This window comes from Vanacampus margaritifer, chromosome 15, assembly GCF_051991255.1.
Source record: "Vanacampus margaritifer isolate UIUO_Vmar chromosome 15, RoL_Vmar_1.0, whole genome shotgun sequence".
NCBI classification, from domain to species: Eukaryota; Metazoa; Chordata; class Actinopteri; order Syngnathiformes; family Syngnathidae; genus Vanacampus; species Vanacampus margaritifer.
In genome coordinates, this window is record NC_135446.1 from 13683423 (window position 1) to 13706875 (window position 23453).

The following is a 23453-nucleotide window of genomic DNA, read 5'->3' on the forward strand; positions in this document are numbered from 1 at the left end:
TTTAAAATCATGTACTGTAGTATAAAACAACAGAGCATTGTTTCCCAACCTTTATTGAGCTGAATGGCACAACACCAAACAAAAATGTTTCAAAATCACACATTCTGATATAATTATGATATTGTCTCAATGTACTCATTGTGAAATCTGGGCCTGTTTCATTGAACACAAAGCTATAAATCTGTTGTATGAAAGGCAACAGGGTAATTAATACGCAGGTTAATTGTACATTCTGCCATCTAGTGGAAAAACATTTGATTATTCTGCCTATCACTATATGTTGCTGGTACATATGAATGGAAATCTTTTTCAATCTCATCAGTCCAAATAGGAAGAAGAGAGTGAGATTGAGGACAAGGAAGCTTCTGGAGAAGCGATGAACAGGTCTAACGGTAATGGCTCATTCGGGTCCTTTTCAGCCAACAAACCATTGGAATCAGCTAAACAGAACATAAGATAGAACCACAAAATGTTATTTCCACGCAAAATGTAAAACATCTGTGTTGTCTTACGTGAGGTGATGTCGTCTTGGTCAGGCTCCTTTTCAGTGGCTACTGATGAATCAGACTTCTCGGGTGAGAGGACCGGGATTGCCGGTTTGGAGTCTCTGATGTCAGAAGCCTTTGAGTGGTTTACATGCGCCTCTTCTTGTAGCACTACGAAGTTAAGGTACAGTCAGATTCATGACACCCGATTCTGAACTTTTAAGAAAAAACGGTACTGTGCCCCTCTGTTTGTGGAGCTGTGCAGTTGGCCACTGGAGACATGGAATGGTCACAGGGGGTCTCGTGGTCTTATGGGATCACAACATTTGTCAGCATATGGGATCTGAGCTAACGGAATTATCAGCTTTTTTTGCTGGCAAATCTAGTGTCAGACTACCAGTAACTCTTTGCTAGTCCAATTACTTCAGTGTGGTAATAGGATTAATGTACCTTCTGCCATCAAAGGGAAGTTTATGGGCCAGCATTACTGATTCTGAAGGCCCCGTTTTGATTGATGGCCCACAACTGGCTGTAGGTTAGCTGTCTGAACACTTAACACCTTGCACCAGCACTAATCATTACTGGCACCAGTTCAGTGTGAAAAGCAGTATTTAAGAGTGCACCTTGGTCATCCAGGTCGAGGACCTCAAAGTTGCCCGCAGTCTGTTCCGCATCATACCCAGGAGCCGCACGGCGTAGGTTAAACGAGTATGTCTGCAAGGAACATCAAGCAATAAGAAGATCACTTATCCATTCTCAAGGGTGAGGCGTGCCACTGTCACGCTTACCCGGGACGCCCTCCTCAACTGGTAGAGGATGATCAGAAGGATGACTATCACCAGGATCAGCAGCACCAGCAGAGCGAAACCTAACGAGCCGGGGCGGCATTTTGTCAAGGGTCCAAACAGAACATCAACATGATCACATTATTCTTACCCGAAGCATGGGGACCCGCAGGGGATACTGAAAGAGACATCCATTATCAGTAATGCCATCCACTTGTTCTGGGTGCTGGTGAATGTCCATTGTGACTTTACCTGCCTCTGTTGTGACACTTTTTGTGGAAATTGTGGAAACTACAGTGATGTCTGCCGCTGGTGTTGTGGTCTTCTGCTCGTCAGGATCATGGACTTTGCCGCTTGGTGTCTTGTTTTCTCCTTGTGTCCCAGGTGTTTGTCCCTATATATTGAGGTTTAATTATTGTTTCTATGACAGCAAGATTTAAACCACAGATGTGTGTTTAATTTGGAAAAATCCAAGAATCTGAAAAGATCTGAAGAAATTAATGCAGTTGTTTAGAACAATGATTTTCGAAGTGTCATCCGGGTACTCACCGAATATGCTGAAACTGTGCATAATGTAACAGATTAAACGGGGGGTCCCGTTTAAGTTGTATTTAGATATTAATGTAATCATGTAGTCTTTACAAAATTATTATATTTTAATGGATGTCATTATGGTGGCCCTTGAGGAGCCAAGTATATATATATACATTTAGACGGTACTAAAAGTTTGATAACGGGCTTAGGATAAACATGAAGTGGCACCATTGCAGTTGACAGCACATCAAGTTGATTTGCCAAAGTCCGATTCTGATGGGACGCCATTGGTGTTGTCGATGACTCCATGGTGGGAGACGCTAATGTGGGAGCTTCAGGAGCAAATATGAAGAAGAAGACATGAGATGCGGACTGGCAGGAAGACAAACATGTCAACTCCATTTTGACTGTACCTGAGGTGCGGTTCCCTTGCATCGCTGTCTGGTTTTGTCCTTGGCAAACAGACGCTACTGCTAAAACTGAAAAGACCAAAAGTGTTAAGCTTCATCTGGAGACTTTGTTTGTCTATCCATGTGAAGGATGCATGAAAGTCGAGCGCCTTTCTCCAGTGTGTGAGGTCTGAAGCTGCACCCACCGAGGAAGGCGAGTCGAAGGCTCATCTTCATTGCCGTTGAACAGACGCTGATGCAGCTTCACATCTCAGTCTGATGAAATCCCGCCAGAAGGCTCCTCTGCCGGTTTAATACCTTGTAATTTTATTGTGCGACGCTCGCAGCACTGTTGGCCTCCTTTTTCAGGAAATGACACACCAACCACAGGGTGAACAAAGGCCGCAAAGACACAGGATGTAGTTGCTCGCTCTCCTCAGTTATCACACTTAACATGAGATCACTACCTTTTGTCCAGATCAAAAGCTTGAAATGAAGTTAAGTCGGTGGGGTGTGGATTTGCCGGTCAATCTACTGTACATTGCCACCTTCACCTATCGTCACAAGCTGTGGGTCGTAACAAAAAGAACAAGATCACCGATGCTAGCAGTTGAAATGAGTTTACTCTACAGGGTCTCTGGGCTCTCCCTTAATGCCTAGATACACCGATCCGACATCGGCAGTCGGACAGCGTTGAGCCGACGACATGCGCCGTCTGATTAGTTTATAAATTACTGTTGTAAAGTCAGATCGAATTTGAATACGTCGGGGAGGCGTTTTCAGCAAATTTGACATGTTGAATCGGCGTTGGGGCATTTGATCACTGTAATTGACTGTTAGCGAGCAAATCTGAGCACAGGGCAAGAAGAGGAAGTGACGAACGCGGATAAACAGGGCTAATGGAAAGCCTGGACCATTTTTTCCCCGCTCATTTTGCGCATCGTCACCCTGCTGTACCCTTCGCATTTGAACATACAATGTCTGTCTGGACAGAAGATCGGGAAGATGACTTTGTCTCTTTGGTTCAAGAGAGACTGGCATTGTATTACCGTTAAAGGGTATGCCGACAAAGGTATGAAAGCCAAACTATGGCATGACATGGGGACGCGACTGGATATAGCAGGTAGGAGCTACTTTTATATATACGATACTGTGTAAAAAGCCGGAGGGTTTCATTCACATGGGAGGACATCGTGAGAGAAAAAGTAACCGGTATGCATTGCTTACGTTTTTATATCCCGCCCCCGTAAAGAAGTTTCCGGTTGCCTTTAGGAATAATGATTACTACTGCCGATGTTATGGAGGGGAATTACTTCTCGCGCATGCGCTGAATGTACATAATAGTCGGGGTCGGTCCGGTGTGTATTTATGTAATTTTTCTACACGATGTGCCGATGTCTGGCCTGACATCACAGGGGGTAGGCGTCGGTCACATTTGGCCAACGTCGGATTGGTGTATCTAGGCCTTTAGTTGATGAGTGAAAATCTCGGTGGCACAGGCATCTGTTAAGGATGACACAGGGATGCCTCCTGAGTGATATATTCTGGACATGTGCCACTAGGGGGAAGCCCAGAAGATGACCAAGGAGACAGGGGAGAGAAGTCTGCCGAATTTCTTAGGAGCACTTTGGAATGACCCCCAGAGGAGCTGGGTGAAGTGGCTTGGAAGAAAGAAATCTGAGCTTTCCTGCTTAAAATGCTACCCCTTTACCAACCCCTGCATAGATGGAAGCAAATAGATTGATAACACACATTCAGTGTCATAGTGAAAAGGACCTTCCCCAAACTGTCCCCACAAAGGTTTTTCTTTTAATTGTATGATCTATAGAAAATACATTTAATCCACAAAGACACAATGAAAAGAAGGATCAGCACTTGTATTCAACATAAATAGAATCATTTACACATTGCGCAACACAAAATTTCAAGGGCTTCCAGGACATATAAATAACGAAGATGGCTGTTCAAAATGTCATTTTCAGGTGAAGCCTGCCTCTGCTACTCCTCTGTGGTCCAGTCCGGAGTGATGCTATGCTCCAGGGCGATGGCGGCCAGCTCCTTCAGGAATTCTGCATATAGGACAATGGCGAACACTCGGCTTTTGTCTTGGGGTGGGATGGCGGGACAGGGAGGCAGCAGACCAAGGTGGGGGGCTGCTAGAGAGTTCCTCACAGAACCGTTGGGAAAAGGGCGGTCCGGATCTTCAACACCCTGAGACTCGAAGCTCTCTAGAACACATCCAGATGTGTTGGGCCTCAATGCATTTCATCATTAAGCACAGGTTCAGCATTGTTTTGTGGACAAGTAGCCACTGGAGTAGTAACGCTCACTAACCTTGAATCTTGCTGTCTTGGTCTTTAGCCAACAAAAATCTCCATGCCTGTGTGACCATGGCGGGGTACTCTGGTCGGTCCCGGATGTAGCGCTCAATTTGGCCGTGAAGTGACACCAGCACCTACTCAAGCACACACACATTTTGAGAGAGCCTTAAGGCTGTGGTCTTCAAGGGGTCTGCGAGCCGTAACTTGGGGGTCGGCTTTTCTGGTCAGTGATGGGTATGTATTGAATTTAACAAAATTTTATCGAAGTTCCTTTCTATTAAACAGATCTTAAATACAGCGGTGCTTTGAAATATGCGTTTAATTTGTTCCATGACCATCCTTGTAACTCTAAACATGACTTTTAAATTGAAATTGAAATGAATGGAAATTCCATTATTCATTTCCAGCTTCCCCAAAATGAGCCAACAAAAAATGTTGTAATGGTTTTTAATTATCCACCTTCTGGTGTACACGATTTGGCCATCAGGAAGCAGTATAAACAGTCATGATGACACAAACTAAAGTACTAAGTGATTCAATAAACTGCAGTCATTTTCCACCAGAGATAAAGAAGTTATGCCTGGGAGCATTGTTAAATGTTATACATGAAGTAAGTTGAGTTCACTGCCAACATTAAGTATTCGTATCTCAAGCTTGCGCTCACAAGTCAAAGTAATTGATGGCTCCTATTTTGAAAATTTTCTTAAATAAGGTAAGTACAGTAAGTCCGCGTGTTACCTGTTGCAATGTGCACACACCAGCCTGCTGGTGTGTTTGTGTGCTGAGCAGGAATGTTCTTAGCAGAGGTTGCGGGTACGACGCTAGCTGAGCCAGAATGCCTGTCACCAGCAGGTTGACGGCGATCGAGTTCTCCAGTAGGTTCTCCAGCCGGGACAGAAGGACACTGATAAAGGGCCCTGTGGCATCATGAGAAAATATTTGTGTGAATGAGATTTGGTGAAGAAATTTGCATTAATAATTCAACAATGAGTCCGCTGTGAGGATATAACTTTAACCCAGCAAGCTGGTGAACTGAAGGATGTGGAGTGGGTCCACTTGGTTGAGTTGACCCTAAACAATGAAATTGGTCTTGTCTTTTGTACAACTATATGGCTCTGCCTATTGAGGTTGTTTACAAATCGTGCCATCAGAGAAAGCTGTCCTTTTTCACCTGGAAGTTTGTGATGTCATGGTCTATAAACCCACCTGTAAATGGAACACTGTGCCTCTCCCCATCTTCTTCTTCCTCCTCTTCCATTATCTCCTCGTCTCTTTCCTCTCCATCCTTACAATCCTCCTCTACCAGTCTTTGCTTCAGCTTTTGAATCCGCCTCCTGAAGGTGGATATGTCATCCAGGATGTTGTCGCACCCTGGCTCTACCCCTAAAGAGTGCATTAGTTCATGGTACTGGGACAGAAAGTCATGGTTGTCACCCTGGACTTTGTTGTCAGGCAGATTTGGCAGCTGACACGTGGAGTCTGTGTTTGTCAGTATTGGATTGCCGTTGAGTAAATTGTGACTTTGTGCATCCAGTGCGCAGTCTGCATTGCAAACGTCAGTAATGCCACCGTTGATGTCCTCACTTCTTCTCGACTGGCTTCCATGATCCTCACTCCGTCTTCCTTCCTTCCCTCCTTCCTCACTCATCCTCCGTGATGACATTATACAGTTAACGGTTTCATGTACCGTCCTTCCTGAAACGCCGCCTCCACGTGCTCGTCGATTCGCTGCTATCATTTTTTCCAAAATAGCATCCTTGCCATCTTTTTGGGCCACAAGATCGTAGACCAGAACATCCTCCTCAAATTCATTCTCCTCCACATAGGCGCCGTGCACCAGCTTGATGGCGCTGCGTCGCATCTCTTGGATGTGGCGAGGAAGTAAAGGTGGTAAAGGTGCGAAAGAGCCACCAACCGAAGACGATGGATCCTCATCCACAAAGAGGTCATCCCATTCCAGCTCCAGAGTAGAGCCGGGTCTTCCTCCTTGGTTACTCTTAGATACAGTGTCCACGGAGGAAGAGGTTGGAGAGGCACCAACAGAGTCGCTCTTTAGTTTCTGTTCCATGTCTTCATCATTTGTGTCCTCCACTGTTTCAGATAGGTCTTGGACAGGTGGTGGGTTGTAGCCATCGTAAGATGCAGACCAGTACCTACACCCCCTGCGGGACACCATATCAACACAGTTTCTTGGCACCAGATGCTGCCAAAGCAATATTTTGATATCATCGCTATCGTGCAGAACCTCTGACCTGTTGGAGGCGGCGATGGCTTGTCGGGCATCCGAGAGGTAATGGAGGTAGTTGCCTTCCATTAGGAAGTCAGAACCTCGCCAGTAACCAACACTGTCAGCTACTGACACATCTGACCAACACAGAGCACAAGTTCAAATGCGTGAAAGCTACACCATCACCAAATAACCATCACCAAATACCCACCACCTGATCCTTTGGGCCAGTGAATGTGCTCTGAAGCTCCGTTTGTGTTCGGCAGGTGGACAGGGCACCAGGAGGGCAGGAGGAGCAGAAAGGAGGCGGCGCTCGAGGAGCACCAGGCCTTATGCTTTAAGGAGGACCGCTGGTTCCTGCTAAGGTGGCTGCAAGCAATTAAGAACCTGACGACACATGACACTTAGCTAAACAAGTGTTACTCCCCTAAAGCAGGTATTCCTTAAAAAAAAGATTCAAGGAGAAACCTGTCCAAGGACACCCTCATAATCCTAATGCCAAGTGTATCCTGAATTGGCTATTTTTTTTCATCGGGCTGACCTGAAAACGAGCTGCAGCATGACGTCCTCACAGAAGAGACCGATGAGCGTCCTAAACAGAGCCAGCGACACCGTGCCTAACTGAGGAGCACCACGTCGAGGTCATCTCATTGATTTGGATTTGGATGTGCTGTCAGACGCGTTACCTGGAAGGGTGTGTTGACTCTGCTGACCAGCGTGTCCAGGATATGCACGTTGTCGTGGGTGTGCAGCAGGATGAAAGACAGGAAGGTCTGCAGGAGGGCGGGCTCAGAGATGGAGCGCAGGAACAGGTCCAGGTAGGCTGTGGTCGTCATGACTTCCTCCACAGTCAGCTGTACACAGACACATGCATACTTCAAAACTTCACAACTTTACATTGCAAAAAGCTAAAAAAAAAAAAAAAAATTATGAAAAGAACAAGGATGTAATTAAAGAAACGTGAATAGAAGAAGCTTGGGCAATAATGTTGAAAACTTTGAATCAACAAGATGAACAACAAAGGATGTGTTTGTGTACCTTATGTAGTGCAGGGGCCAACACAGGCACCAGGAACCCATTGTGGATGTAACTCAGTAGCTGGGAGCGGATGGAAGGATGAGTCACCTGGGAGAGAGGTTAGGATGAAGCACAATGTTGTTGTCTTTCTAAGACCATTATAGTTTGTGTGAGGGTTTGTCCATTACGCTGGTAACGGCGCTGCAGAAGCCAAGCGAGTGCAGGAAGTGGACAAGAGCCGGAACCTGCCGAAATGTCACATCGGTGTCATTTGCTCATACGCAATAATGCCCCTCAAGATATCACACTCTCTGTGTGTGGTGGTCCTTGTTACCTGTTGCCAGTCGGACCGGTCCAGACAGTGCCAGTCTTCGCTGTAAACCTGCAACCTGGCTGGCAGAGAGGAGTAGAGGCCAGAAAGACCAGTGGCCAGAACCTGCACCCAGTACACAGCTTGATGTTTAGTACTGTCACCGCTAAATCACTGCCAAATTGACGTTATTGAAAAGGAAGACAATCTGTAATTTTGGTACAGATTTGTTTTATTGTGGGCCAAATCACTTCCCCGTGCCGCTCTCCTAAAGGTGAATATAGGTCACAACACAAAACCGAGTTTATGGATCAAAATTCCAGAGTGGATTATGTGGAAAAGGAACACGAGAGATTTTTTAAAAATTTGGTTCCTTAGCCCATGGAAAGGGGAGGAGCCACAGATTCAAGCGCAAATCAAAACAAGAGCAGCGTCAGTGGCAGTGATGCTGCTCCATTCACATGCAGCAGATTTGCTAATCCCGCTCTGGACCGCCAGCCAATCTCGTGCTGTTTTACTAATCTGCTCTCGACAAGGAGATTGAGGTCAGCGTAGTCACATGACTTTAAATCTGAAGGTGACATGTAACGTTGGTTGCCACACACTAAAACTCCTCATATCACTATGTAGTTTTTTTCTATATCGTGGATTAGTGGACTATGTAGTTCACAAAATAAAAGATAACTCAAAATCCCATAGTAGTGATCACGGAGTAGAGAATAAATAAATGATTAAGAACGTTGTGTGTGAATAAACTAAATAAATGAATAAATACGTAAGGAATAAGTAAATGATTTGTTTGTGATAGATTCAACATGGCCTGTAGTTTGCTGTAAATAAACACTGAACCCGGTGTCCTCTAATGGCTGATGGTGAATGTTGCACAGCGCCCTCAGGTGGTGTGGAGCCCTCGCAGTCCCTCCTAAAATTTAACCGGGAGTAACTTTCCCCTGACCAAACTCCTTGAGCGTGTTAGTTTGTTACATAAGGTGCGACAGTGAGATCACAATGAGCTGCCACCTCACCATTAGCGTTATCATGAAAAACATTCATCAACTAACTCATTTTTTAATTATTTGAGGCCCTTTGAGTAGTTGTGGTGGTGTTTGTATGTGCTCATGAATAATGTATGTTGTGTGTGTGTGGGTGGGGACTTACTGGGCAGAAATACGTGTTCTGGGCAATGTGCTGGGCCACGCGAGGTTCGGAAGCCGAAAGCGACATGATGAGCAGAAGAGCTTCTCGGGCCTGCTGACCGACCGGACCTTGTCTGAGGGAGTGGAAGGTTCAGCATGTTCTGCTTGGAAAGATTTTGACTCAATGTGTGTTAAGAACCTGTGTGTGTACGGAATAAGGAGGGAGAAGAGCAGGAAGTTGGCAGCGCCTTGGTCCTCGCTGGTGTGGAAAAACAGTTCCAGCACCGAGGGGTCCTTCACCAGAGTTGCGCACAGCCGGTTCAACAGGAGGACCAGCTCGGCCTCCACACAGCTGCCAGTCTCTAAAAAAGTGAACATGCTCAACCGAGTGGACAATTCTCATGAGACGACATCACAAAGCGTAGCATACCTGTACCAGCGCCGCCGCAGGAGGCCAGTAGCGTCATGAGTGGCCGCAGCAGCGGCTTATGGTGCAGCAGTGGCTGGTGGGCCTCGGTCAGGAGCATTTGGTACATCCTGAGCTGCTCCAGTTTCATGTCCTCAGTAAACTGTCGCCTCAAGCTCCACAGGAACAGGCGCTCCATTACACCCTCCAGAACCACAAACTCCAAAATGGGACCCATCGCTCCTCCTGAGGATTAGCATCACCAGCATGTTTATGGCAGTGTTGGGGGATTCAAGTCATATGACTTGACTCGAGCCAGACTCGTGTTGCCATTTTGTTTCACTTGTCTTTACTGCATGACTGATTTCTATTGTGCGTACAGCACTTTGTATGCAGAAATGGTTGTTTTAAAGTGCTTTATAAATAAAGTTGAGTTGAGAGTTGAGCATAGTGACGTGAAACTTATTTCAGTTGGACTTGTTTGAACCTGTAAGCACCTGCTAAAAATAGGTGAGAATGGTTGTTTGTGCTCTGCAATTGGCTGCCGACCAGTGCAGGGTGTCCCCCACCTCTCCCCCAAAGTCCTCAACAGTTACTACCCGAAAGACTGATTGTTTTGGCACTCACCTTGACCCGCTTCCTCCTCCATGAGCAGCAACAGCATGTGTTCCACATAGTTCTGAACGGCGCTGGCCTCGTCAACTGGGATGGACGCGAGGCGGGCGCTGCCGCTGCCGGCGTGACCCGAGAGAAAACTCAGCGCGCTGGTGCAGCTGCGGCCCGGCTCGTATTTCTCCAGGATCTTCACCACCTGGAGGCCAAGGAAATCCGGTGAACAGGGGAAGCCATCACATGACACTAGTGGCTATTTAGAACTCCAGGCTCACCTGTGCCCAGTGATTCTTAAACACGATCATGCACGTCTCCGGGTCCACTCCTCGCAGCGTCAGCGACTTCCTGCGGTCGCCGCCGGCCGCAGATAAGGCCATCATCCTGACTTGTGGCGGGACGGCTGCGGCATGTTTGGAGGACGGCGTGCGGATCTGGCCGTTGCTCTCAGCCCAGGATCAATTGCTGAACAGTGGCAATGTGTATGAGAGTACAAATCTGATCTCTGACAGTGTTGGCTTGAATTCAATGCACTTTGGGCTACTCCTTCTGGTGTGTGTGTGCCTTGGCCACTTGGGGGCAGTACAATATACTGTAGATATGGAGAAACATGAAGAAGATTTCACAACTGACTCAACTCTGACCAATTTTCGCAAAAGATAATATAATAATAATAATAATATAAGCCTGTTAGTATTGTTGAATTGTCAGTCTACTGTCAGTGCATCGTTTGTACCCAAATATTAGTAACTTAAAGCGCTGTAATGCCGCCACATAGATGCTATGAGTTACCCTGACTATATAGCATTTCTTGTCATCAGCATTAAGCATCATCATCAGCAAAATGAAATACACAGCTCTATTTTACATTTAATTTGACATTAAACATTAAACTGACACCATCTAGAAATTGTGTCATTTTTTTACTCATATATCGAAACACCACACTCGTATCTCAAGGCACCGCCGTACTTTATCGTTACAGAAAAGATTTAAAAAGCACTTACTCCACTTCTATGTTAAAGTGTCCTGAGCAGGACTAAGAGGTTGTCAGCAGCCACATGTAAACAGGAAAACGAGAACGGGACCCACCCAGAGTGTTCCGGGACATTCCGTAAATTCCCAACTCCAAGAAATCCTTATAAGCACCTCCAGCACCGCAACATGGATGTGCCAGTCGCTGTCTGACCGCTGCCTGGGAGAGAAACACCATCAAGTAGCAAGTGCTTACAAAGATCACGTCCACAACGTTCCAAGTAAATCACAATGCCCTACTGTTGAGTTATTTCAAAAACAGGCCAATGAGTTTATCATTTGGTCAGTGGTGGGTGATCACCTTGTCGCCCTCACAAAAATAAAAGCCCTAACGTGTTTGTGGAGGAAGGAGATTAATCTCGAGTGAGATGGTGATGTTTAATCCCAAATGACCTGCGTGTGTGTATGTGTGTGTGTGCTGTCCCCATTAATCTCAGACTGTCACATGCCATCACACAACCAGAGATTAAGCGCACAACACAAAAGGAGGGCTTCTTTTTTTTATTTTTACGTGCTGTTCATTTAAATGACTTGTTCTGACAATGACACAGTGCCATGTTGTACAACACACACACACACACATGTGCAGAAAGGTCAATTTGGAATGTTTTGGAGTTACGGTTGGCCAACATTTACAGTGTCTCGAAATGACTAACATAAAAATGCATTTTTTTCATATTTAAATGACATTTTCAACATTTTATTCATTTGGAATACTAACAAATAACACAATTTCCGATTATGCAAAAGCTGGTGCTATGTTGCTGTCTATTACACAGAACTCAGGGACTAATATTATATTTAAAACAAGTCAAACTAATAATTCAGTTGTTTTAATTTACCTTGGCAGCTGTGATTTAGGGGCCTGGCATGGTAGTCACTCCTGAGGGGCGTCCCAAATACTTCGTGAGCTGAGCTCCACTTCTGGGGCTTTAAGTGTCTGAGCTGTCAATCATTGCAAGTTCATACTTGACCACGCCCACTGGTTGCGCACGCCACGCCCCTGGGGAGGCAGACCCATTTACTTGATGTTTTTCATTTTCATAAAACGCTTGCCTTAAGACTATGGGACCCAATTTCATATTTGCAATAATAAAAAAATTGATATTTTTTTAGGGGATAATTAAAACTATAGTACCTTCTTTTAGCGTTTATTACACACCTATTTTAAATTTGTTTTAACTGAAGTCGATTTTAGCCGTGCCGTTGTTTTGAGCCCCAGGTTGGCCGAGCTTCCTTTTATGGATGTGGACCCCTGCAGGGGATCTTCATTAAATGCTTAACAACCAGCAAGGCAGCATCCCATCTAGTATTCAGTTACTCTGTCATATGGGAGCAGTACAGAGAAGTCCTGGCCACTGTACAGTACTTGGAGAGCTCATCATTTTCAGAGGTTGTGCACTAATCACAGTCTTTCATTTCCAAAATTTGGCTATCATCTAATATTAACAACGGTTTGCATTGAAGAGAGGACAAAAATTTGCTTTAAACTCCGCTAGCTTAATGCAAACTAATCATGGGAAATGCCGCAGACAGGCTAAAGAACAGATTCAGTACTATAACAGTACTCACAGGCTGTTCTTTATCCTCTGCAAAGACTAATTACTACTGCAGCCTACTGAGCAATTTAGAATTCACTGCAAATGTCCAACTTTCATGTAAAATTATGCCACGTTTCTTATTAAAAACATTTCATTCCACAGGTGGTTTCTGGACTCAAATCAGGTTTAAAAAAAGGCAGTACTTTAAAGTACAGTAACCAAATATTTGTACTGTAAACCGGCTATCAATTCAGGGACTCTCCACAGCGGTAGAAGTATTTGTACTTGGATACTTATTAAGGCATCAGCAACATAAAATGACCACAAGGGGACAGCAAACAACACCTGATTACGCCTCCTATTGGCTTACGCGACGTCACGTGACCAAAACCCCAACCTTTACGACAGCTGTTTGACTTTACGACGCGTCACCTGTCAGCCAGCCAATAACGGGCCTCAGAGTTCCCAACTTGTTAGTTCTTAGTTGGTTTTCGCTGGCATCAAAACATTATTTGGGTGGCTCGTAACATAATGTCGATGCGGCGGAGGTTGTAATAAAGTCGTGCTTACGAGGGGAAGTGCTCTCTTTTTTCTTCTTTTTTTTTTTGCCATCTCGCTGGAACACAAAGTGTGGAAAATGCGCATCATGCTCCTCATCGCGCTGCAAATTCTCAGCGCCGCGCTGGTGGCGGCTTTGCCTCCACGGTGTGACTCGGAGGTTCGAGGTAATGTCTGCTTGTGTTTGTGGGTTTTGTTTTGTTTTTGTTTGCCATTCCACTAATTCCATTACGCGTGCATGCTGCGTCAAAACGCACCGTGGTTGCGCTTCTTGGCTTCCTCCTCGAAACTTTCTGTCTGCTTTTACAGCTTTTGCACAATCAAAAAGTTACCCCAGATCTAATAATTAGTCAACATTGGACCGAAGTTGTATTTCCTATGTATGCAGTGCTTTGGACCTCATGTTATGCTATTGTCATAAATCCATTTTGTTGACATTATCGTGATTGTGGCCGCATAACGTTCTATTAAACCAGCTGTGGATCCAGTGGAAGGTTACGTGTTCAATTTGCACATTATTTTGTAATGTTAGGAGAGAGAAAGTGGTCTTTTGTACAAGAATCGAGTAGTATTTCGATGTGAAAGTTAAACATTTTTCAGTTGAAGTTCAAGTAGGCTATGAAAACTAAAAACACTCAAGGCTACCAGAATAAAAGCACATTTTTTAACGACATAATTTAACATATAGATAAAAAAAAATGAATATTATAAGAAAAGTCAGGAATTTTCAGAACTTTTTGATCCATTATTACATGAACAAAAGTCATAAATTCTACATGAACTTCAACAAGAATACTGTCATTTTAACCAAAACGTCATAACAAAGTAATTTTACAAAAGCAGACTTTGGAAAATGTAACCAACATGAAAACACAACTTGATGCTTCATGTCTTCATTTGACAAGAAAATGTGTTCTAACTTTGCCTGCGTGTCTTCCAGGTCACTGCAAGCCAATCTTGGAAGAAAAACGTGAGTGTTAAACTCTTCCGAGGGGGAGCTTTCAAGACCTACAGTAGTCTCTAACAATAAGTCACACTGATGGAATGTGACTTCAAAAGCCATCCGGCCTGTGTCACATGTGTTGCATTTGTAGATGATCCACAGCTGCATGAAATGTTCACATTCTCATTTCCAGCAAACATCATATGAACAATCTCACTGCCAAACAATAATGTTCCCCCAAAATTTTTTATTGGAAAAACCCCATCTCAAATTCACTAAAACACTACTTACTGACTAAAATGGGAGAAAAAAGATTTTTTTTTTGTGAAAACAGGGACTAGTATACCTCAAACTATAAAAAATAAAAATGAGATTGAGAAAGGGCTTTTAAGGGCAAGTAATTTGCCAGTTTTTATCGGCTAATCTTTTTTTTTTTTTCTGGAGAGCTCAGTATTGCTCATCCGGTAATTTTACCGATTTGACATGTCATCATCATTGCTCTCTTTTTATTTTTATTAATTTTTTTTTATTTTAAATTTTGTATGTGGGCTAATCTTTGATCTCAAATCCAAAGCGAGGCAACACCGCCACCTACAGGGATCTGTTAGTCATTGCAATGTTTACAAAGCTGAGTTTCACTTAATAATCACCTTGTTGAAAGTCTATCCCCGCCCTTTTCATTTTGCGCTTCAGCCAAATGCGAGGAGATGCAGCTGTCGTACTGCGACGACATGGCCTACACGCACACGCTGTTCCCCAACATCCTGGGCCACGCTAGCCGCCAGGAGGCTGAGAGCGGCGTCGAGTACCTCCTCATGAGCGTGCTGGAAACGCTGCTGGGCGGCGAGTGCCACCAGGAAGTGCGCATGCTGGGCTGCGCTGTGCTGGCGCCGCGCTGTGAGAACGACAAGGTGCTGAAGCCATGCCGGCGGGCCTGCGAGGCCGCGCGCAAGCGCTGCGTCCATGCCTTCGAGGGGATCCAGATGGCCTGGCCCTATTTCCTGGACTGCGACCGCTTCTTTGTGGCTGACGAGGAAGGATGCTACGACCCGCTCCACGACCTACAAGGTGAGTGCCACATTCGCGGCTGCTATTTTATTTTATTTTATTTTATTTTATTTTATTTTATTTTATTTTATTTTATTTTATTTTAATTTAATTTTTTTACACATGAAAAGTACCTGCAGGAACAGGAACGGAAAACTGTCAGGGACTGTCAGGCTAAAGAAGTTAACGCCAATGAATGACAATGGGGAAAAAAAGACATTTGCCATGCCAGAAAAGGAAGGGACAGCCTGCAGGAACAAGAACTCAGACTAAAGAAATGACAGTCCTATAGTGATTTTTACATTGGACAGGAACGGAACTAAAGGTGGGACTAAAAAAAAATTGCACCAAAAACTGAAAGGAATCTGCTGTTTAACAGGGACGAAGGACAGTTCTCATGCAGTAACAGGACCAGAAAGTCAGCAGGAAACAAGAGATCAGTCCCAACACATTATGTCCCCCACCCTCCACAAAAAAAGCACAATAAACAAAACTGTGAAAAATGACACCTGCAGGAACAGAAACTCATATCAAGGACATTACAGTACTGTAAAAACAGCACTACAAAGGTAAGGACGCTGAACAGCGTTAATTTATAGTTGAAAATTACAACTTTTAGCAGGAACAGAAACTTAGATTGAAGATATTACTGTCAAAATAGCAAGGATTAGGTTACTGAATCATCTTATTTAAATAGGGATAACTCTCCTGTAGAAGCAGGAAGAGGAAGTCAGAGAGCCTGCAGGAACATGAGTGCAGACTTCATAAATTGCTCCAAAAACATCACAGCAGCATTATGACACTCAACTGTTGAGTGAGATTGCTAACTCCGCTGCAGGAACCGGAACAGAAAATCAGAAAAATAAACTTTTTTTCTTCTTCCAAAAGCAGCACTGTAAAGATTATGAAGCTGAATAGAGATCTTGCATGAACGCGGATGTAGATTAAGGATTTTTTTTTTTTAAACATCGGCAAAGGGATGACATAACTGGTCTAGTTAGTTAAAGAATGGCAATTTTGATGCAGGAACAGGAACCAATATCTCATACAACAGGAACATAGACTAAGGAAACTTAAAAAAAAAAAAACACACCGCTAAAAGAATTGTGACACTGATCAGGTTAGCTTTGGTCTTTGTTAGCTGAAAAAAAGACAACTTCCAGGCAGGAACAGTAACAGAGATCCCACAGGAACAGGAACGAAGACTAATTCCTAATTTCCTTAAAAAGAAACGGCACAAAAAGGATGATACTACTGACTGCTCTTTGTTAGTGAATAATCACAACTATCCTGCAGCAACAGGAACAGAGAGTTGTACGGAACAGGAACATAGGCAAACAAACACGCGAGGCAATTTCCTGTTTATTTGCAGTACATTTACAAGAGAATCACTGCTCTGTATTATATATGAAATACGAAACAATATTATCATCTGTCTTGCTTGCCAATATGTCCTTTTGTATTTCATGTCGTCATTAAATTGACAAACAAATCTTATCTTTACTGAAGACTTGTTCCGGTTTCACATTTGAATTTGACTGAACAAATCAGAAAACAATTGATTAAAAAAAAAAGTCTGTGAAACTCAGGGAAAGGGATGCTTCGAGTTAAAAAGTTTTGGTTGAGTTTTGCTGCGGAATGTTCCCATCTGGCATGCACACTTACTCGTCGGGGTCCAAGAAAGTTCGAGTGGAATGCCAGATTTCCCCAGCCTCCCTTTTGGACGCGCTGCCTTTTCTTCCGTCTGTTTTCATTGGACACTTGTTTTTATTTCATTCTGATCTTGATTTTTGCGGTCACGACTTTAGTATCGAGAAACATTCCAAGCCCATGGACAAGTTTTTTTCCCCCCACTCATTACACTGTACAGTATTATGAGAATTAATGTTGTTTTTTTTTAAAGTTGTGAGAATGAAGTTTTTGTTAGAAAAATGTACTACAATAAATTTAAATCAAAGAAAAAATTTGAACTGTTTTGAGAATAAAGTTATTTAAGTCATAGGAAATTAGGCTGATTCAAATTTCCTATACAATTGAACAGCCATAACTTATGTTTGCTATCACTGCTCTGTATTGAATATAAATGAACGGATTCAAAAACATTCGGTTGGCCGGGTGCCAGTTGTTAAAAGTCGACTCATTCCTTTGGCAGCAGCGCAATCGGACGGCGATGACGACTACATGTTCTTAGACGCGCCCCCGGTGGAACCAGCGCTGAAAATCAAATACACGTATCACTCCAACGCTCAGCTGAACAGCATCTTGAAGAGGACGGAGCAGGAATGCGCCGACATCGCCAGAACCTACAGCATCGGCCGCAGCACCGACGGCAAGGAGCTGCTGGTCATCGAGTTCTCCGACAGCCCCGGACAACACGAGTTGCGTAAGTCCGCTTCTGTCAAAACCATCCATTCAGAATCCATCCACTGGTCCTGAGCAAGTATTTTTTGCGCAGTGGAGCCGGAGATGAAGTTTGTGGCCAACATGCACGGGGACGAGGTGGTCGGTCGCCAGATGCTGGTCTACCTGGCGCAGTCCCTGTGCTCCGAGTACCGCTTGGGCAACGAGCGCGTGCGCACCCTGATCAACACCACGCGCATCCACATCCTGCCCTCCATGAACCCCGACGGCTTCGAGGCGGCGCTGTCCGGCCACAACGACAGGAACAGCGGCGCCGACGACGAGGATGAAGTGGTCAGTGCTGATCAGGGAATATTTTTCTTTAAAAAATCTAATAAAAAAATATATATATATTAATTTAAAAAAATCTTAATAGTATGCAAATTCTAATTTTTTAAAATTAAAACAAGACATTTTTTAAGGAAAATTTTATAATGGGAATACAATTCAATTCCTTATAATTTTAAGTTAAATATATGACAAAATGTTCAATGTTACAGGAAAATAAGTACCTGAAAATAAGCACTGAAGTGGTATGGCAATACCACTTGGAGAATCTCGTCGTATCGTTAGAATTAAAATGTAAATTAATTTCAAAATCTGTCATAATACTAGGGGTGTGCCAAAAAAATAGATTCTCATAAGAATCGTGATTCTCATTCAGTACGATTCAGAATCGATTTTATTTAAATTATTTTATACTGTCTTCCCTTTGTTTGTGTGTGCCTTTTAGTGGGAGCGCTGTTCATGTTGTACCCGATTTGACCACTTAGGGGCAGTGTGGTTCCACGTGGTCTCATACACTGTTAAGTTGTAGCCACATTAGAGAGTAGAAGGAAAAAGTCACGATCAAGTTATTCCAATAAAAGTTGGGGATTTTTTGCAGCGTGGAGCCATTCTTTTGAGTAATAAAAGTGCCTCATAAAAGTGCCTCAAGTAGAGCGCTAATTAGCATTATTGAGTCAGACTGGAGTAAATCATTACGGTTCCTTGAACATCTATAAATTGAAGCAAAAATCATTGACAATCAAATCATTTTGAATCAAAAAGCGTTCTTAATCAAAAATCGATTCTGAATCGAATCGCACACCCAAAAATCAGAATTGAATCAAATCGTGAGACATTCAAAGATTCCCACCCCTACATAATACAAGACATATATTATATTACAATATATATATTACAATATTAGAATCCTACTTTTACCTGAGACAGATTCTAGTCTGTTTTTAAAATTAAAAACGTCACATTCGGATTAAAAAGACACAGTGTTATAAGAAAAATGTTGAACTATTATGAGAATAACAAATGGAAAAAAGTCATAAAGTTGCAAAGAAAGTTACAAAATGTTTAATATTATGAAAATAGTGTTCTTTTTTCCAAGTAAAAAGCATAAAAAGGCATAGTATTATGTGAATAACTTGAAGCTTTTAAATTAAAAAAATGTAAAAATTCACCTTGTCATGTGCTAGAAGTTGACAGTCATCATTACCAGAAAAAAAACTGTCATAAGACTTTTTTTTAATGGAAAGTGCGACAGGGGTTCCCTCTGGTGGTGACAAAAATAATCACTTCATTGCCTTACAGATCAGTTGCATTTAATGTGGAAGAAATGTTTGTTTGTAAGCATTTATTTTAGTACAATATTGACTTAACTTTTATGTAAAAAAATTTAATTTGATAGTAATTATTTTTTGAGTGCAAAAAATTTAAATGACTAAATACTTTTTCAGAATAAAACCTGTAACTATTCTACGTTTTGTGTGAATTTTCTAGGGTCGTGGCTATAGTTCCCCCAACGTGGGCAGGAACAACGCCCAGAACATCAACCTGAATAGAAACTTCCCCGATCTGACTTCCATCGTTTACAGCCGCCGCCGCCAAAAAGGCTACCGCACCGACCACATCCCAATCCCTGACCATTACTGGTTTGGCAAGGTACGGCATGACGTTTGGTTTGATCAATCCGGCACAAATAGACACAACCTGTTCTTTTTGCTACTTGGCAAAGGTGGCACCCGAGACGTATGCCGTGATGAAATGGATCCGCTCCATCCCTTTTGTGCTGTCCGCTAACTTCCACGGCGGCGATCTGGTGGTGTCCTACCCGTACGATCGCTCCAAGCACCCGCTGGATCTTAATCTGTTCTCCCCAACGCCGGATGACAAGGTCAGCAACTTTAGAGTTCTTTTTTTTAATGCATTGTTCTGTTATTTGATCATTTTTTTATATCATTATTTTTAGAATATGCTACCTGGTGCCCATATGTAGTCCGTTCTGTTTTGAGATGAATGCAAATGAATATTTTTCAGGTATTTAAGTTTCTGTCCAGAAGCTACGTGAGCACACATGAAAGCATGTACAACGGGAACACTCGCTGCGGCTCGGCTTACTCTCACAGTCACAGAGGAACTGTGAATGGAGCGCAGTGGGCCAGCAACACAGGAGGTGAGACAGTTCCGGACGTGGCCGCTGGAGGGAGACAAATGACCAAAGTTATGCCGCTACGCCTCTCTGGGTTAACGACGCTGTTTCTTTTTCCTTTTTTGTTTGTATTTGTTTGGTGGCCAGGAATGCAAGACTTTAACTACCTCCACACCAACTGCTTTGAGGTGACAGTAGAGTTGGGATGTGAGAAATTCCCACCTGAGGAGGATTTGTTTATCAGCTGGCATGAAAACCAGGAGGCGTTGATGTCGTTTATAGAAGCAGTAAGCATTCTTGGCCTTTCTGCTGTTCTTCTTAAGATGCCTTTAAAAAAAATAAAAAAATCTCCTCAGGTCCACCGTGGTATCAAAGGTATTGTAAGAGATGCAGAGGGAAACGGAATCAAAGGTGCAAGGGTTTCGGTGCGAGGAATACGCCATGACATTACTACAGGTAAATACAATATGTGTTTGCCGGCTGCTCTTAGCATCCGTGTTTCAAATCATGCATTTCTAAATATTTCACTGCTTCATGTCCTTGCCAAATTTAAAATAGCAACTATTTCTATTATTTTAAATTTTTTTTATTGTACATTTAGAACGGATATTTGTGATTAATCGTGAGTTAACTATTGAAGTCATGCGATTAATTACAATTAAAAAAATTAGTCGTCTGACGCCCCTAATTTTTAATAATCTTTCCTTTTCTTTTTTTTATTAGGGGCATCAGGCAATTATTATTATTTTTAATTGTAATTTATCACATGACTTCACTAGTTAACTCAAGATTAATCACAAATTTTATATCTGTTCTAAATGTACAATACATTTTTTTCTAGGTTTTCATACTCTTGTTAACAAAAGTGGAAAAAAATGTGAAACTAATAGAAATAGTTCAAATGAATTTTTGACGTCTATAGCCGTCAATGGCAGTGAATGAGTTAATACAGATTATGTAACTATAACATTTGTTTTTATTTTGCTTTATTACTCAGCATTGTAAATGGGAATCTGTTCTCGATTGCTTAAAATGGATAAATAAAGGTTAATACAAAAAAAATGGCTGACTTGAACTATATAAACAAACACTACAGTTTTGTTGTTAGTGTTTTTTTCAGCAAGTCTATAAATCAACACCCCTTTTTCTCCTGAAACAGCTGAAAACGGAGAATACTGGCGCCTCCTCAGCCCGGGCATTCACATCGTGTCGGCCACTGCGCCCGGTTACTCACGAGCGGCCAAGAAAATCCACCTACCTCCCATGATGCACTCCGCCGGACGGGTGGACTTTGTCCTGGAGAAGGCGCCGCTGGAGCCCGACCAGTTGGAGGAGGAGGCGGCGGCAGACGCCGCCTACGAACGCTTCGATCCCAACAACCAGTACGAACGCTACACCCAAATTGCGGACGTGAGCCAAGGCCGTACGGAGAGAGTGGAGAAGCCCTGGTGGTGGAATTACTTCGTCCTGCCGGGAGCGCCGTCTCCCACCTGGCTGCTCTTGAGCCACTAGCTCACGTTTTTCATGCTTAACGCTTTGCTCTCCTGTATTATCTAATTACATTTGTGCACCTTATTTCACACTTGTACAGTGAACCCTCATTTATCACTGTTTCCAAATCCACACGCCTCTGGGATAGTTAGACCATAAATACGAGTCCACATTTGTGTCCATGTATTTGATTTGATAATTCACATAAATCATTTCAGTGCCATGTTTTTCAAAGAGAGGATTCCTTTCATTGACTGCAACATAATGACATCATTTGTGTTCAGTGTTGAGTGCCGTGGAAGCAACACCGCGTTGTTTTCCATCCAGGACACAACATGATTTATGGCTTGTGGTTACTTACACTGTCCCGTCAAATGAAAGTCATGACTAACGCACGAGAAGACGCCAAACCCCGAGCCCAACATGAATAATGCTGATAAACGACAAGCTTTCAAGCATTCACATCCTTAATGCCGTATCGCTTCCGACAACAGCGTGCGTAAGCGTCCCACATCGCGGTGGTCAGTGTGGTGTAGTGTTTCACATTGTTCTGGCCTTTGCTCATAATATCTTCCATTTTCCAGAAGAAAAGTATGCAGGATAGTTTCCAGAAAAAGTTATATTTTTGAGAAAACAAGTCATGTGATCTTGACTTTTTGACTCACCACTTTTGTGTATTCTATTATTACTGTCTGTCAAAGAGGTCTTACCATGACATTTTGAAGAAAGAAAAAACATTTAAATGGGCATTTTATTAAATGTAATATTGTAATGATTAAAAATAAAAGTCCATCCATCCATGCGTTCTTTGTATGGTTCATTCTGCTGGGGGAAAAAACAGCTGTAAACAATTGTCACAATTGGAGGCTTTTCTACTAGTGAGGAATATTATAGAAATTACAGAACAACATTACACAACTATTCGTCAAAATCAGTCAAATGTTTTAGAGCTTACTCAGAAACCCTGCGTCAGATCTACATCCACATCTAGTTATGATATAGAGAGAAATTAAATATTTACAGTACTATTCATATAGCACCATTTATCATCACAGGTTACATAAATTGTTAGTTGAAAACGCTCATGGAAACATTTTGACATATCTCAAACACAGGCCTACATTCCATTCCATGACACATTCAATATGGCGGACGCGCTTACGTCTCCGTGTAGGTGGGCGCTACTTGATATCTCACTGGGGCATACCAAAAGGATTGAGGAAAGTGGAAACGGGTTAGAAGAGAACCTTGTCTGGTAATTCCCTCCGTTTGTGCGCTTTATGGAAAGAAAGAGTGAATAAAAAAAAAAAAAACTCATATTATATATAAACTCTTGAGAATGTATGCTACATCACGTCACGATGTTGTTTTCTTGTCGACATCACCCCTTCTTAGCCGTGGAAATGGTTTCCATGCTAATGGTTTGCTGTGGCTAAAGATTCGGTGAGTAGGTTAGCTTGTGATTCAGGAATGTTTAATGTCATTTAAACAAAGTCCCATATTCTTTTCCTGAGTTAAGTTTCTCCAAAGACCTTCTGCCAAAAAGTATAAACCATATAAGGCTATCGCTAATGCACAAGAGCAACAGCAACTACATACTATATAAATTACGTTAGCTTGTGCCAATGAGCGATAATGTTGGCGATGAGAGGCGTTCATCTTTAGAACAATACTATTTTGTGCTTATTTTTTTGTTGGTAAAAGAGCACTGCATCATACTCAGGTCTTTCTAATGCTGATTTGCCCCTCATAAAGATACCAATACAGAGCAAATAGTTCAAGTTGTGCTGACAG

At 42.9% G+C, this 23453-nt stretch overlaps 3 protein-coding genes across 10 annotated transcripts; 1 reads left to right on the forward strand and 2 right to left on the reverse strand.

The window, feature by feature from the left end:
- Positions 1 to 37: 37 nt before the first annotated feature.
- Positions 38 to 2537, reverse strand: LOC144035025 (uncharacterized). Its single transcript, XM_077544324.1, has 9 exons — positions 2400 to 2537; positions 2218 to 2283; positions 2033 to 2136; positions 1523 to 1664; positions 1422 to 1448; positions 1274 to 1353; positions 1109 to 1199; positions 513 to 656; positions 38 to 440 (listed from the first exon to the last, which is right to left on the reverse strand). Exons 1-9 carry the CDS (start codon positions 2428 to 2430, stop codon positions 319 to 321), a joined length of 807 nt encoding a protein of 268 aa, XP_077400450.1. The 5' UTR covers positions 2431 to 2537; the 3' UTR covers positions 38 to 318.
- A 1416-nt stretch (positions 2538 to 3953) lies between these two features.
- Positions 3954 to 12201, reverse strand: LOC144035009 (FHF complex subunit HOOK-interacting protein 1A-like). Of its 5 annotated transcripts, none has more exons than XM_077544297.1 (18): positions 12097 to 12201; positions 11312 to 11414; positions 10498 to 10684; positions 10238 to 10421; positions 9635 to 9856; positions 9404 to 9566; positions 9227 to 9338; positions 8093 to 8194; positions 7947 to 8003; positions 7780 to 7866; positions 7428 to 7595; positions 7283 to 7362; positions 6953 to 7128; positions 6767 to 6878; positions 5721 to 6676; positions 5253 to 5431; positions 4528 to 4648; positions 3954 to 4421 (listed from the first exon to the last, which is right to left on the reverse strand). In XM_077544297.1, exons 3-18 carry the CDS (start codon positions 10600 to 10602, stop codon positions 4192 to 4194), a joined length of 3054 nt encoding a protein of 1017 aa, XP_077400423.1. In that variant the 5' UTR covers positions 10603 to 10684; positions 11312 to 11414; positions 12097 to 12201; the 3' UTR covers positions 3954 to 4191. The 5 variants fall into 5 exon arrangements, with proteins under 5 accessions (XP_077400423.1, XP_077400426.1, XP_077400424.1 ...); XM_077544300.1 differs by having other exon boundaries at positions 10498 to 10811; XM_077544298.1 differs by having other exon boundaries at positions 11227 to 11414.
- A 1021-nt stretch (positions 12202 to 13222) lies between these two features.
- On the forward strand, positions 13223 to 22461 carry LOC144035015 (carboxypeptidase Z-like). 4 transcript variants are annotated; one of them, XM_077544310.1, is made up of 11 exons: positions 13223 to 13520; positions 14294 to 14323; positions 14990 to 15364; positions 17496 to 17726; positions 17799 to 18037; positions 19520 to 19681; positions 19755 to 19913; positions 20057 to 20192; positions 20316 to 20455; positions 20525 to 20624; positions 21328 to 22461. In XM_077544310.1, the coding sequence occupies exons 1-11, from the start codon at positions 13433 to 13435 to the stop codon at positions 21678 to 21680; spliced, it is 2013 nt and encodes a 670-aa protein (XP_077400436.1). In that variant the 5' UTR covers positions 13223 to 13432; the 3' UTR covers positions 21681 to 22461. The 4 variants fall into 4 exon arrangements, with proteins under 4 accessions (XP_077400436.1, XP_077400434.1, XP_077400435.1 ...); XM_077544311.1 differs by having other exon boundaries at positions 13334 to 13520; positions 17499 to 17726; XM_077544308.1 differs by having other exon boundaries at positions 20316 to 20624.
- Positions 22462 to 23453: the final 992 nt, after the last annotated feature.